General features: G+C 43.3%; 1 protein-coding gene and 1 long non-coding RNA gene across 4 annotated transcripts in view; one reads left to right on the top strand and one right to left on the bottom strand.

Moving 5' to 3' along the window:
* The window catches only part of LOC100649322 (serine-rich adhesin for platelets), a 61,741-nt gene that overhangs the window by 13,607 nt on the left and 32,914 nt on the right, over positions 1 to 15,220 (top strand). For all 3 annotated transcript variants that reach the window (XM_012318217.3, XM_048410435.1, XM_012318214.3), the window contains 2 exons: positions 3 to 1,744; positions 4,613 to 4,704. In XM_012318217.3, the coding sequence (XP_012173607.2) occupies positions 3 to 1,744; positions 4,613 to 4,704 (1,834 nt within the window). The remainder of the gene's footprint in view (positions 1 to 2; positions 1,745 to 4,612; positions 4,705 to 15,220) is intronic.
* Positions 1 to 15,220, bottom strand: part of LOC125386039 — a 136,853-nt gene that overhangs the window by 113,379 nt on the left and 8,254 nt on the right. The window lies entirely within an intron of this gene.

Genomic DNA, 15,220 nt, shown 5'->3' with positions numbered 1-15,220 from the left:
AGGAACCTCCGGAAGCGATGGTATACATGGACGCCAGATCGCAATGTGGCTCGACTCACGGAAGCACGTCAGACGACACAGGCAGTTCGATGTCAACAGTGATCGATCGATTTTCAACCTCGGACCGAGTATCCACAATTTCAACTGCCTCCACTGCTTCGACAACTTCCGAACAGCCGAACGAATTCTCACGAATCGACCAGGACTTCGACCGATCCTCGGACCGGGACTCGCAACTGTCCAAAGCAATTTGTTCATTCGAGAACCCGGACGATTACCTGCTTCGTCGTCTAGCCAACTCGGAAGCAGTGACTCATGTGGAGTCAAGAGGAGAAGTGGAAAAGATTACCGCAGTAGTGGCACCGAACACTGTGCTGATCGAGGAAACGATCACCTTTCAGCCGCCGTTGAGCTTCCAGGACGCACCGTTGAGCTACGGCCACGAAGCCAGACCTGATCTTTTTTACACAGCCGATCTGGCCGCCGATTCGACGACGCATTTCAGGCCAATTAAGGACGACGTGGAGCTCGTCGAGCGCGTGAACAGCATCCACGAGGAGTTCCACGCAACGAGTTGCTCGAAGGAACTGGAGAAGCACAAGGAGATGACCAGCGGACAAAGTTCGGACAGAACGCCTCCGCCTCTGCCGGCGAGGAATCACGTAAACAGGATCAGCGTCAATCAACCGACCAACGATCGCGCCGTCGACTCGCGTTCCCAGAAAATGTCTGACCAGTCCTCCATCGAGACTTCCGACAGCCAGGATGCACCTGTTCTACCGCCCAAGCCGCTACCCAGAAGAGACGTCAAGATCAGACGGAAGAGACCACCTCCGCCGCCGCCGCCACCCACGGTCGTACCCCGAACCGAGGTCAAACCCTCCTCGTTACCCGAGTCCAGGCAAACGAGTTTCGAGGAGGACGACGAGCCACCGCGCCTCAACGGTGACACCACCAGCAGCAAACTGGACGAGGTTGTCGTCAGGACAAAGCTCGAGGACAGGTTGAAGACTCACGACAGACGAGATTTAGAAATAAATTCGACACTATCGAAGAGTTTCGGTGACGAAGCTGGAGATACGGAGAAGAAGAGAATCGAAGAAACGGATGACACCGAGTCTATGGAGGACTATGATCTTCGAGAAGACGAAGGCTTCAGGACGAACAAAGTGTTAGAAATAATTGAAATAAGGAAAGCGAAAGCGTTCTCGCCTCGCAGGGCGAATTTAACGATGCGCGAGGACGACGAGGAGGAGAGTAAATGTAAAATTAATGATGATGAACGAAGAAATGATGATAGTGAAAGAACGAAGGTAATAACTGTAAGTAACAGTAACTATCAGCAACCGGTAAGACCTAAACCAGAGCTTAGGACTTCGCTTACGATTTCAACTGAAATAGAAGATTCTGATGACGAAGGAGAACAGGTTACGAAGTTTAATGAGCCGATAGATGAACAGGACGATAAGAAGGACGTTAGAAGTGAGAATTTGGATCAATTTGGTTCACCGGTTAAAGCTGATATACTTGGACGACGAGAAAGCAGCGAAAGCGAGGATTCCTATCGATCGTGTAACGATATTAGCGTGCATAGTCTAACGAATAGCTGTACCCAAAACAACAAGGAAATTATGGACGAGGAAGACACGAGCGAAGAAAGTGACGACGGAGATTATTACTGGCAGAGCAACTTGGCGACGATTGGCGAAGAGGAGGAAACGAATTCTCTAGAATATACGAATCCGTGAGTCTTCAAGTCTTCATCTTTGTTGTGTTTTAACCTGTTAATCGGGTCATGTCTTAACATATTCACAGCTACTAAGATACAGCTGGTCCTTTGCAGCTGCATCTTTCTTCTTATGTGAAAAATTTTGATTTCGAAAAGTATGTTATTTATATATAAACGTAAATATTATTTTAATACATTGATCGCTGTTCCGTGTTTCATCAAAATGCATGAACTCAAAAACATGATGCGATAATTACGTTAACAGCATTATAGCATAGCCAGTAGCAGCGAATATGTTAAACAAACACTTTTTTAATCAGAAAAATAAGAATAAATACGGACAAACCAACTAGGTCGATCTTAGTTCGTGCTAATACAAATTATAGTAGAATCTTTTTCAGAAATATGAAAGGGCACGTAAAAAGATAAGGAATCGCTAAATAAAACCATTATTATATCTAGAAGATATTGAGTTACAAATTGAGTTACCAGTTAACTCGTCTTCCCGGTTTAACTGATTAAAGTATAAACTTGTCTGCCCACGGTAGAATCCTTTCTAATGAACTTTCACTATAATTATGATTAAAGTAGTATCATTACGCGACTACATTAGGCTATTTATCTCTGGATTCTGCTGCGCTCCTTCAATTCTAGTATCTCAATCTCACATTCGTTTCTACAGACAAAAGTCCTTTTAACGTTTCAAAAAAATCTTTGCGCATAAAGTTTCAACGTGAAACTACGTTTCTTTCGTTTCATCTTGAAGCTCGAGAGATTGTTTAAGAAAAAAGAAAATGGCCCAAAGATCAGAATTAACGGACGACTTAACTTTGACCGTTCCAACGTGGATTTTTCTTTTAACAATAAACGTAATAACACAATATTACAAATTCTAATACACGTAGTTTAAAAAATATATAGCTCAATCGTGATATCTTAAATGGAATACATAGTTCCATTTTTCTATGCCGCGCTTTTTGCGAGCAAAGTATTCCAAGAAAGAAGATATCTGAAGAGATACGACCGTGAAGAAGAAATAAAGAGAACAGCAAAGTTGAACAATTTCTCGCACCAGTCGTAGCGAACGATCCTTGTCACACTTTGCTAGTCTCGATCCACGAATTTGAACGAGGTGGAACTTTTTAGGGTTGAACAATATGTTTGGCGATAAACGTGTCGTTCAACTTGGCGAAACCAGTTCTCGAAACAGGGAACAAAAGCAGTGTTCGTACGCAACGATCGGTCGCGAGATACCTCCGATCAGCTGCCTGATTTTACTCCAAAACTGGTCTCGGTGTCTTACTACGAATTATCAAAGTATACCATCTACTAGATTTTACCGGAATACGTTTTTCGCGCCGATCTGCTATCTTATTCACAGTGTTTACGTAGGAAGCAGTCTAAGTAGGTAGCAGTTCACAGTACATTAATTCCCAACTATGGATCGCGTCGAGAAACCTCACGCGGTGAGGTTCTTTAATTGTGAGCAAATTGCGCTTCCGCCCTGCACTGCATTTCCCTAGTTTGCCACGATTAACATGCCCGCCACGATTTATGCTTGCAAAACGCTACTCGTGTTTATTTATAGCACGATCGAACCACGCCTCTCTCGATGCATAATTGAGTTATTAGGTCGTTTCGTAAGCTTTGCTGGTCTTTTGTGGAAAGCTTGATAGAGAATTGGGAAAATGTACGTTAATGTTCGTTGGTGTATTCTCGAGAAGTTTGTTTGGAAAATCGAAGAAAAGTTTCAAGATAACGTATCTTCGTAGGAATTGGAATAGGATGTAATTTCATAGCAATAGGAATGTACGCGCCACTTAAATAAAGTATTATAGGAATGCTTTTCTGCTTGCTAAGTTGTCTCGTAAATTCTTTTCTAAAGAACTACTCTTCTTAAATGATTCTTGCAGGATTACGAATGGACTATTAACCGATCTCGAACGTTTTTTCTTAATCGTTGCATTGAATGATCAACCAGAAACTCATTGCTAATTATTTTTGCCGATAAATCAATGAAAAATTTTGCACATTAAGGGCGTAAAGATTAAATACTAATTAATTAAGAAAATAAACAACTAAAAAACGATGATACAGATACGAAACAATGCTACATTAAAAGTTGATAATGCGAAACGAAACAAGTTAAATGAAATAACTTAATAGTATTGAATGTTCAGCATTTCCAAGTTACACGCGTCTTTCTTCCATTTAATTTCGCGCCGTTTGATCGGCACGAAACCAATACGATGAATAAATGGAATCGATCACGCACGTAGCATCGGTAAGCGATACAATAAAATCGAAAGCGAGCGATTAACATTCCAAAAGATTCTGCTGGATTCGAACGAAGCGTGTTTAAGTGAAAGGGTGAAATTTCAGAGGGCTGTAGTTAGGCTGAGTAATGGTATGCTTCCAAACAACATTTGAAAGATTTCGGTCATTTTACCCGGCGTGCTACGTAAAGAGAGTTAACTGCCCACTTAGCTAACGTAAAAGGATTCGATATGCGGAAACGAAACAGCACGGACTATCCCATTGACTTCGTTACAATTACGTATATGCACCAAATACAATCCTACACAAAAATGTTATTGGGTTGTAACGTATTAAATGTCAGATTCTGTTGTATCGATCTTCGAGATCTCCGATTTTTTTTCAACAAATATTTTTATCTTTGTAGATCATTTCGTATATCATTTTAAGATCGAGATTTTCCTCTTCCTTACAACCAATATTTGTGGCTTAACAATCAGACGGTTCATATTCCACAGTCTAATACCTTTAACTTCAAACAACCATTAAAATTCTTACACGATTCGCTCGATTATTTCTATTTATTTTCGATTAATAAGAATTACGTTTATTTATTTTGTTTCGCAGGAATAAAGAGTCGAACGACAGCGGGGCAAACGCCGCGGGGAAAACAGAACGACAGGAATTGCCGGGCAAGGAAAACAAATTCGATGCAAATGGTAAGTGAGAATAAAGCTATGTCTTCGTTATTTTCTTGCTGTCTATTTTAACGTTGGAAAAAGTTCCGCTTGGTAAATTAAAACACGCGTTCGGAGTCAGTACAGAACAATTAAGCGTACTGTCTGGGAGGGGGTTCTATTAAAATCGCTCGAATCAGTCGATTACGTCCATTAACAGTGCTAACTGCGCAAAAATGTTAGCGCCGGTATCGCTATTCGCGTTGACCCGCATTTCCTCTAATTGCCAAGTTTCTCGTCTCGCAAATACGTGACTCTTATCTGCTATCAAATGAATCAGCTTCATTAAAATGAATCAACTGGTTCTACTCTCTCACTCACTCTCTCTCTAAGATATCGTACAATATGGTCCCGAAACAAATACAAATTGAAACGACTGCTTAAAAATAATGCCAGAGTTAATAAAATTGGTAATGCGCTTGTCTTCGTCAAATTCATTGATTTAATTCAGTAACTAAGAAACGAAACGATATAACGATATACATGCACACGTACTTAGCTGTACAATAAATATTGATTCGTCTCTCTGTGTTAAAAATATCGAAATATCGATTGTTTCAATATCGTGCAATCTTTTCACGAATAATTATTAAATAGTTCAAAGATGTAGCGTAGAAAGATTACGAAATTTTTCCCTTCTTTGCTTGCTACACACCTTTGGCTAATAACTATGCGGTTGATGCGACCTTAACCTTTGATAAAAAAAAGAAAAGGATAAAAAGAGAAAAGGAATTTGCTATCTCGAACGACACGAGAAGTCGACCAGAGAGAGTTCGTTTGAACTCTGTGCGCAAAGGTTGAGAGCTGGAAGGCTAACGTGGCGAAGGAATTCGCCAGGGCAGAGAGAATACGCGACACGCACGCCCACGCACGCGTCCCTTCGCCTCGCCGCTCGGCGCGTCGCGTCGCGTCGCGTCGCGCTTCATAAAGGTTACGCATTAATCTCGGTGCGTTACGCACCGCTAAGGTTCTCCGGTTTCGCGCGTGTGCACGCCAGCGAGCATTCAAAACGGAGGCAACTCTCTCGAGCGAGAGACAAAGGCGTGTTTGCCTGGGCGCACCTTCGACACGAGGAATTCCTGCCTCGGCTCGATCCACGCCGAGCAGATCCGCCGCTGCTACTCATTGTCCGCCAAAGATGGATCGCGAGTAGCGCGAGACTTACGTGGGAAATCGAAGGCATGGAGATCGGTGTGGCTAGCGACCGTCTCTTACGACCTCTTCTAAACACGCTAAAAATATCTCTCTCAACTAGCTGGATGAACGTTGAATGAACTCTGGAGTTTATGGACCCCAGTTACGAAACACACTTAGAAACGTAGTATGTAGCATTAATCCATTATGGATGAAACAGTGGAATACGTAATGTGTGGATAAAGGCTATAGGATATTACGAAAATGTAAATAGGAAGCTGTAAGGAAATGAAGTAAAATTATCGATATAAATGAGAAACAGAAGAAAAATCTCCATTATCGAAAAAAAGAAATATACGAAGATAAGAAGAGAAAGTTAGGACGAGTCGTATTCTAAGCGTTTTATAGAAGGACAAGGTTTGAAATTCCATGTATTATCCGCCACCTCCAACGATATACCGCAGATTAACAACACCGAGCGTGTATAGTAAGAAATCTTCTCTAGTTTCAAAACGCTACAACAAAAGAGGTGGTACAAATAGAAGCTAACAACACCAAGCACATGCAACAAGAAAATACCATTAACTCGAGAATTGTTGAAGTATTTCATACCACGATACACTGTCGTTCACAGTTATTCACGCGGTACATATGTTTCACCTTTTTCCATAAAACGATATTATCTTTCTTTTGCAAAATGACATTTGAAAGGTAATTCCGTATGACAAGTTCAAAGCACAGCACTAAGAAAAGTATACAGAAATAGATTGGCGACAGAAATTTCCTTAAATTATACGCAAAAGTACTGCAAAATATAAAAGTATATTCTTCCCTATCAGTATATTCCTGACAAAAAAAAAAAAAAAGAAAATTTCGCCATTATTTTCCGACTTTCTGAATTATGTACCATGTGTCGCCGGGTTAACTAGACTCGTTTGAAGCGCGTGCTATCGCGGCAGCGGCTTTTAATCCAACGTCCCTATTGTAGAAAAGGCGCGCGGTAATTGCTAGGCTGGATGTACCGGATGTCGATTATCGTGGGCGTACGCGCGATCATTTACACTCGGTGCATTATTACTCGGTGCAGCGCGCCTCGTGATCCAGTAAATGGTGTACGACCGAGATGTTTTCGCACCTCTCGCGAACCGTGCGAGGGTAACCAACGTGCGCGTCTCGTATTTTAGCCAGCGCGTTAACACAGGAGAAGATGCTAAGAGGAAAGCTAAAGACTAGCCTGCAGCTTCTAAATATGGATTCCGACGGTTCATTTATAATTGAAGTTCCGCCGGGGAAAAGCGAGCGGAGCGGTCATTAATTTTTGCATACAGGGGATCAACGTGTGTGCGTGGCGACCAGCCGTTGCTCGTTAAATTTCTCGGGAAAGTGGTTTCCAAGGAGCTGCGGGCGATTTCGTCTTCATAGTTGAAATTGTACGCGCGAAGGTTTAACGTTTTGAGATTCCAAGACCGACGATTCCGAGCCGCGAAAAGAAATAAGGAAACTCCTTTCGATCGATAATCGGCGAGCACCACTCCTCGAAAGTGGATGCTCGATCGCGGTCGGTGGGTGTGAGAACGAAACCGTTAAGAATAATTCAAGAAGTAGCAAGTAGGCAAGGCGAAGGAAGGTTAGGTAAGGCATACCGAAGTTGGTCAAGTAGCAGCTATTTTGCACAGACTAACGATGAACCAGGTTTTTAGGATCCTATTAAACGCGAGACTTTACGACCTACGGATAAATACATATCGTCAGTGCGTTACTTTCAACCGGCTTGTTTAACTTTTCGCCGTATTTACCGAACGAAACGCGAAATCGTTGACATTCCTCCCTTCACCGTTTCGATTCGTTCGCCTTCCGACCTTGCCGCTCCTTAAATAGAACCACCCATACCGCTCTTTCCAAGCAAATATTTTAATTTAATCCGCGAGCTACGAAATCGTGGTAGCAAAAGGAGAACCCGATATAAGATCAAGGTTCCCGAGAACACAGAGTTCCGTGTCGATTCGGTCTCCAATGATCGGTTGACGCGTTTCTAACCCGAGTGAACGTCAACCGTTTGTTACGTAAAGCATCGGATAATCGGGAGAAATGATAAATGGTCCATGGAAAAGGAACAAGAGATATGCGCAGGCGGTCGTGTCACCGCGTTCCATCAGGTGAGCCTGCTGGCCTCTCGGGCGACCAGAGTTGCGAGTGTGGGTGGCTAGTCAGGCTCTGTCAGGGCATAGTAGTCACAACAATATGGCGGTCGCGCATACCCAACTCCAGTGTTCGCTGTCTGGTTTCTCGAGCTCTCGCAGTGGCTGACCGCGCTCAAGGTCCCCCATTCCCCCTTAATCGCCTTCCTTTTCGAGATCTTTCACTTTGGTTCGCTCCCAATCGAAGAGACCGCAATCTCTGGCCATACACGCGTATTGACTATGAATCCTGAACGGAGGAGACAGCATTCCACACAGGCAGCCTCTTGACGTTGCGCACACAGTATCCTGACCTAAAGATAACTGGCCCAGCCCGCAAATCGCGTCATTGTTCGATAATTGATCGATTCTGTAGCGAGACTCAGCTAATGCGGCAACTTAATCATTCTTTCGCAAACGATCTTTCCACGCGGTAGAATATAGAAAAAAGGGTATCGCTGTAAACGCGAGATACGTTACATAGTATCGTCGGGTGGAAAGAAACTCGGTTCGATCGCGTTAATAGCAATCCCCGAGACTTTCTCTCCGTACGTTTAATATTCGTGCGCTTATAATGAACGCGCACACTCGGTCGCGCCGATGGAAAACGTCATCGGAGATCACATTAAAAAGGTTATAACGCATCGACTGGCAGGGTGTGCTCGAGTTGGCGATGCATTAACCCAAGACCTAAACATAACTTGTCAGGGGAATTGCTCGTTCCCTATTCGGTTCGAGGGAACCGGTCACGAACGATGATTAGTCGAATCAATCATTCGGAGAAACTATTGACGATAAATCGGTGAGGTGGAAGGCTCGAACCGCTCGCGCAACGATTCCTCTCGAAGCATCCCAGGACTTAGCCATGACGGAAGATGGTTTGCCGCGCGGATAATTATTAAAGTCACGGTCAAATAACGTGGGTGATCGATGCGCGCGTGCACAGCCAAGTCGCCGCTCGCGAATTCCTCTTTCCACGGAACTGAAATTAGATCGTTCGGTTTTATTTATTGCACGGCTCGGCGAGTAACTCAGTCGCGACGATAGGCGAGTTGGAAGATCTGCCGGCTCGCAGCGGGAACCGGTTGGCCACCGCTTTAAAAACCGTTTAGTCGAAAGGATCGTTGTTTAACCGTGGCGCGCATAATCGTAAGATGAATGAGCGAAAGATATGACCGGGGACATGGCATCTCGTTCTCGTTGACGCGCCCGCGTAGTAAATTCGCCGGAAGATTGCCTTCGGTTCCAATTTATGCGATATTAATCGATCTCTCTGCGGTCGTTAGATTTTAGCGAAACTATACTCGACCGATCGAACGCGTAAAACCATTCTCAACCGCCTTAATATTTTTCTTCTAACGAGACTTTTACGATCGTTCGATCCCTGAGGGAGGATCCATCGTGCAGATATCGGTCGCAAACGGCATAAATTCGTGGCACAGAGGGGATCGAGTATGAAGAAACGAGCGACTGTTGCGTGCAATAAACTGGTCGAAAAAGAACTCGTCGAGAAAACGCGTTTCGCCGGATGATCGAAGAACCGAGAATCCATCCCGGAAATCCAGCTACGACCGTTTCATTCGACCGTCCCATTCGAATATCTCGCGAATACATAAGCAACGTTGGCAATGGCGAAAGCGTATGAACAGCCAATGACACAACGGAGAGATAAAAAAAATGACGCTCGTCATTATGCTCGATAGAGAATGCAGGCAGGCAATCGGGTCTGAAAGGATCTACTCCGCGCCTACGTGTGGCCAATATGTCCGATTGAAGCGACAACATTCCAATGCGCTAACCCGGAAGGTGCTCGAGCACCGACATCGATTCGATTACCTTCGATAAGTCATACTTGAACTCATGCAAACAGGCGGCTGCCCCATGCCCCGAGGAATTCGAAGAATCGCGTTGTAACGAGGGGAACGATTTCACCGGGCAAATCCGTCGTCGACGATTCAACGCCAATGATAATCCGATTGAATTTGATCGAAAGAAACGATCGAATCGATATAGCGTCTCGTGATCGAATATCTCGGCGATCGAATCGTTGGAAATAAATTACTGCCGCTCGATGCTTGTGCGATCAAAGGCCGAATACTCTCATTCATGGTATTATCTCGCGTTTCGAACAACGTTTGCAAACACCGAGTGCAGTAAAAGAGCAATTAGTATGGACGACAGTGGCGCGTCTCGTCTAAACGAATGCATAATGAAGGCAAAGCGCCCTGCAAGAGTCACCGATACGTCGGCGGCAACACCTTGTGCCACAGGCCACAGGTGTTCGCCGTAGACTTCCTGCGTGCATACTGATCCGATGCCACGCGCTCATCGCTATCTCTAAATATCGTAGCTACGCACGTGTTTCGTATCCTTGCAAGGATGCGCATGGACATTTGAAGCATATAGAAGCAACGTTCGAACCATGCGTGGATCACGTTCGGTCGTGCGTTGCACGAAGCAATTCGTGTAAATTTTCGGTCAAAGAAATAAGCTTTACAGCGAAGGCGATTCTTTGGAATGGAAACGAGGCAGGAAACATCCCTTTACAGTTATACTCTTTCGACTGGAAACCGTGGTTCGACTGACTTATCGTCGACGTGGCAGTAACTCGGCCTCTGCACTCCAGGCGCTAAAACGTAGCCGCGAGAACGAGCACCAGCTCATCCACTGACGACGTTCGCAATCCTGCACGTGTATACCGTACAAGTACGATCCTGGAGCAATCAGTCGGAATTTTTCTCCGGTTCGGAATGTTCTCCGCTTATAGCGGCGACATTGCACGAACGCCTGTTAGACACCGGGAAAAGATCGGTTTCTTTCGCGAGGACGACGAGTTATCGTCGATAACCTTCGATTCGGTCGCCTCGGAACGCTTTATCGCTGAAAAAGTTGCTTCATTGCTCGAGACTCTGAGCAACAGAGTCGCGACTTGAGACGACTGCTCACTATCGGACGTGTTCGCGAACGATGCTCGCAATATGTTCGCAAACATTTTAACTCGTGAGTAACTTCCTAATTCCATAAAAATAGTTTATGCACCTATTGCGCCATAATCTCGAAGGTTTTAATATAGACACTTTAAAAAAACTGCGCTCAAGACGACTAGGTTAGCGTGTGATTCTTTCAAGTATAAAAAGTACGAAAGGGAGCCGAAATAAAAATTAAGTTGTTATTATTACTACTGTTCGAAAGATTGAGATCACTTACTATAACCGAGAAGAGGGCGTGGATTTTTTGATAAAAAGACAAGCGGAAGAATTTTCAATGTTTGTTTCCATGAACCGTGAATATTAGAAACAATCTGTAACTTCTCAGCATGAACGCGTTCGCGGGCAGATAACGCGACCACGAACAGACGTAGAACTGTTACGAACTGTTCGCAAATACCTTGTGAGGATGCACCTTAACAGAACGCGATCGTGTGGTTGTTCGCGCGTTTGATCTGACCTCGGATAAGCCGCGAACGAACTGATATTTATTTCACGCTTATAACAGCTCTGTTTGTTATCTCGGAAACGGAGATTATACGATGGGATATTGCAAAGATCCCGTTGGACTCGGTGTGCTGGCTCTAATTGGAAGGACTGCTTCGGCCCTCGGGGGCGCACGAGGAATTCGTGCAGAGGCCGTGCAGATTCTCGCATTCCACACCGATACCAGAGAGAGGTCCGGCTTCTTCTCTCTTTCTCGCTCTCCTCCCCTCTCTCTTTCTGCATTTATAGAGCTGCTCGCGCCAAGTTTGAACTCGCGAGACCCTTCCATGCTCCCCCGTTCGCGAAACGGAAGAAGCTCGACCGGTTTCTTTTTTGTCGCGTCCGCGCTCGCTCTCTCGCGCACGTCTTCTAGAACGCGACCACCGTGTGGACTCCGGTCGTCTGCTCGCCTCCAAAGAATTTACTATGTACCAGGCGGTAGTCACCGATTCCTAGCTGATAGCGTTGGGAATGGTACCACAGGTACCACACCGATACCTATCGAGGCTACCTTGCGAATTTCTTACAGTGGTTCAGTGGAAAGTATTTGGACACTCAACGTAGAAAACATCGATGTGCGTAAATTCTACTATACGTGTTATACGTGTAAAATATTTTGAAATTTCATTAATACTGTGATGAGATACGACTGACATTACTGTCGTGGTATAATTTGAAATCAATCGAAAAATGTCTCTTTGAATATTCAGGCTTATTAATACAACGAATAATTACACTGTTTAAATACTTTCGTGATTCCTGTAAAATATATATTTATACTAAATACCTTGTAAATTTCATATATATTCCGAGATTTGTTTCAAAATCGACCGATATGATCATTCAATTACAGTATATCCATAGAAAGTATCCACAAGTATACGAATTCCTCCGTAAGCAATTGTCATATCGTACTAAAGACATACGATGGTATTAGCGTAGACTAGCTTTCCTTGTAAATTTAAAAAAATTGCGATTCTTTATTTAATCGATTCTTATAAAACATGACTCTCAAGTCCCATCGCTGCTAACTGAACATCCGGCTGCATATCGAGCGGAACGGTGTCATGGGAACTTTCGTTTTCAATGTTTTCTTCTTTGTGATCTTGTTTCATCGATCGTCCGTGACGGATTACGCGTCAAACAGCGTTGATCATAAGTGAATCGCAACTTTTCTCTTAGCGTGTTCTTCCGCGACGTACGCTCCGGTTTCCCACGCACAGCTTTGCGCAGTCAACATTCTTGCGCCAACTAATCAACCGCGCGTGACTATCCTTTGAGATGCCGCCGCCACTTGGAATTTTCCTTTTCAAAGTCAACTTTGACTTTGAACGACTCGCAAAACGCAATTCGTGGAACGACAAGATTTCGCATATTTTCAATTCTAAAACTTCTTCTGCGCGATAATTCTCACTGCAGAGATAATATTTTTTCTCTTCAAAAAATGTTCTTAATGGAACTCCGTTTATACGAACCTGTAGCGAAAAAGAACAGCTCAAATCGGTGTCTACTCGAATAGGTGGATTCAATTCATAGAAGGCGAAACGTACGAAATTCATATAAATAGAGTTCTACTTTATTCGCTAGAGTATTTCGGCAATGGAAGACATCCAAAGCAGCCAATTCATATTCGCGAATCCGTTAACCAACGCGTTTCTGATTATTCTCTGTACAGTCGGCGGTCCCGTTCGACAGGTACAAAACTCTGGATACAATTTAAACGGCCGTACACATTGCGTGACAATGAGCCGGCTTTTACAAGCATGCATCTGTCATTTGCGTCACGTTCGTCATTGTCAGGGATATCGGAGCAACTAGCGCGTCGCGCATGCAAATGTATCCTGGCTAGCGGTAATTCGTACACGTTACGTGTTACCACATAACGTGAAAACTCAATCGTGGTCGGTTTCTCTCGTAACCTTGCGCTCTCGAAACACGCTCGTACGACAAAGAGGAACACGAATAAGCACTTTGCGTTTCCTTTCCAAACACATAAAATAACATCGATGATAAAACAAGGCCAAAGAAGATTTCATGTGTTCGTAAAATAAATATCTTGTAAATTGGATCGTAAAATGTTAGGTGAAACGAGTGAGCGTATACGACTATGGATACAGAGAATGTGAATTCTGCGGAATTGTTCTCCACGTATCAAATACATATGTATATGAAGACCGAAATACATATATTCGCAGGAATCTATTAACATTTAATATGTTTACTGAAGATTTGATTATTCGTTGAAACGACAGTTCACCGGAACACTTGCTACTGTAACCATATAATTACACGTAATAGGTGTAATTTTGTGGTACAAGTGAACTCAAGGGAAATCCTACTCAAAATACGACAAAAATCAAGAATAACAGGAACATCCTCTCGTCAAATATTTTCTTTCTTTGAAGATATTTTGTTCGTAACAAGAACGTGGATAAGAATACAAAAAGAATAGTAAAATTGCATTAAATACTAAAAATCAAATATTTAAAAATTATTTATATGTCAGTAATATTCATTTAGAATCATATTGATACGAGAAGAGCAAAATTAACGAGTAAAAAAAATACAGGGAATGTGAAATATTTCAATATGTCTATGGGACATTTTAAATAAAAAGGGTAGTATGTGATGTGCCTTGCAATCAGCCTCAATTTCAGGCGCTACCTCGAGCCCAAATGGCCCGAACTCGAAGGAAATTCGAGCCCTCAAAGGCCGGCTAACTTCTTTTTTACCGGCCACTCGACTCCAGTCGCCTTATGGCGAAACACTTGTCAGTGGCGCTCAAATCCACTCGAGGGCGCTTCTTACCCCCACCATTTCGTGTCGTTATCCGCTTCCCAAATCGAGCGGATTCTTTTTAAGCGGCGACCCCGAGATTCGAGGAATCCGCGCGACCGAGGGAAACGACGTGATGCAAGAAACCGAGAAGTCCTCGTGGCCCCGGGGACGATCGATGGAATCGTGAACGCGGACGAGATCTTGTCCGGACAAGGTCGCTCGTTCCCGCTCGCTAATTACACCCGAGATGTTTCGATGAAAGTTACGTGGCGAACTTGCTCCGCAACCAACGGAAACGAGACGCTTTTTACTCGCAGAATTCTTCAATGTTCTTAGAAAACTTGCAGAATTACGTCGGAGAATATAATGTTGAAAAAGATAATATATATATTAATTACATTGAAATATATTTATGTTCATAAACAAAAAGTAATTCCAGTTAAGCTATCAGAAATACTTGTATCCACTTATTTAGTCGCTAGCACCACTGTCTTTGTTAAAGTACATAATTGTATATATCAAAAGAGATTCTGAGATCCTTACCTCATAATATCGTCATAGAGATTACGATTCAACTAAGATAATTTATATTTGTAAAGAAATTTTGTTTTAACTTCGACTATAGTTTCGATTCTTCAAACTATGTTGCATGAAACATTGTTCCTCCAATGAACAGCTAACGATTGTATAAGTAGCTGCTGTATAGAAAAGAACAATTCGATATGTATATAGAATAATGATCAAGTATTCGCATATTTCGAAACAAGCACATGCTAATCGACATTGGCGAAGACATCGGCAACTTTCCGAAACGCAGTTGCAAGACGATTCTATTCAATCCTAGCGTCATGAAACATTTATGAAGCGCGCACATCGACAACCTGAAATTATAACTCGAGACGCATGCAACATTAAAGTATTACATATACGTACATA

This window comes from Bombus terrestris, chromosome 2 (genome assembly GCF_910591885.1).
Source record: "Bombus terrestris chromosome 2, iyBomTerr1.2, whole genome shotgun sequence".
NCBI lineage: Eukaryota > Metazoa > Arthropoda > Insecta > Hymenoptera > Apidae > Bombus > Bombus terrestris.
The sequence above is the reverse complement of the archived record's forward strand: the minus strand, read 5'-3'. Positions and strand labels throughout refer to the sequence as shown.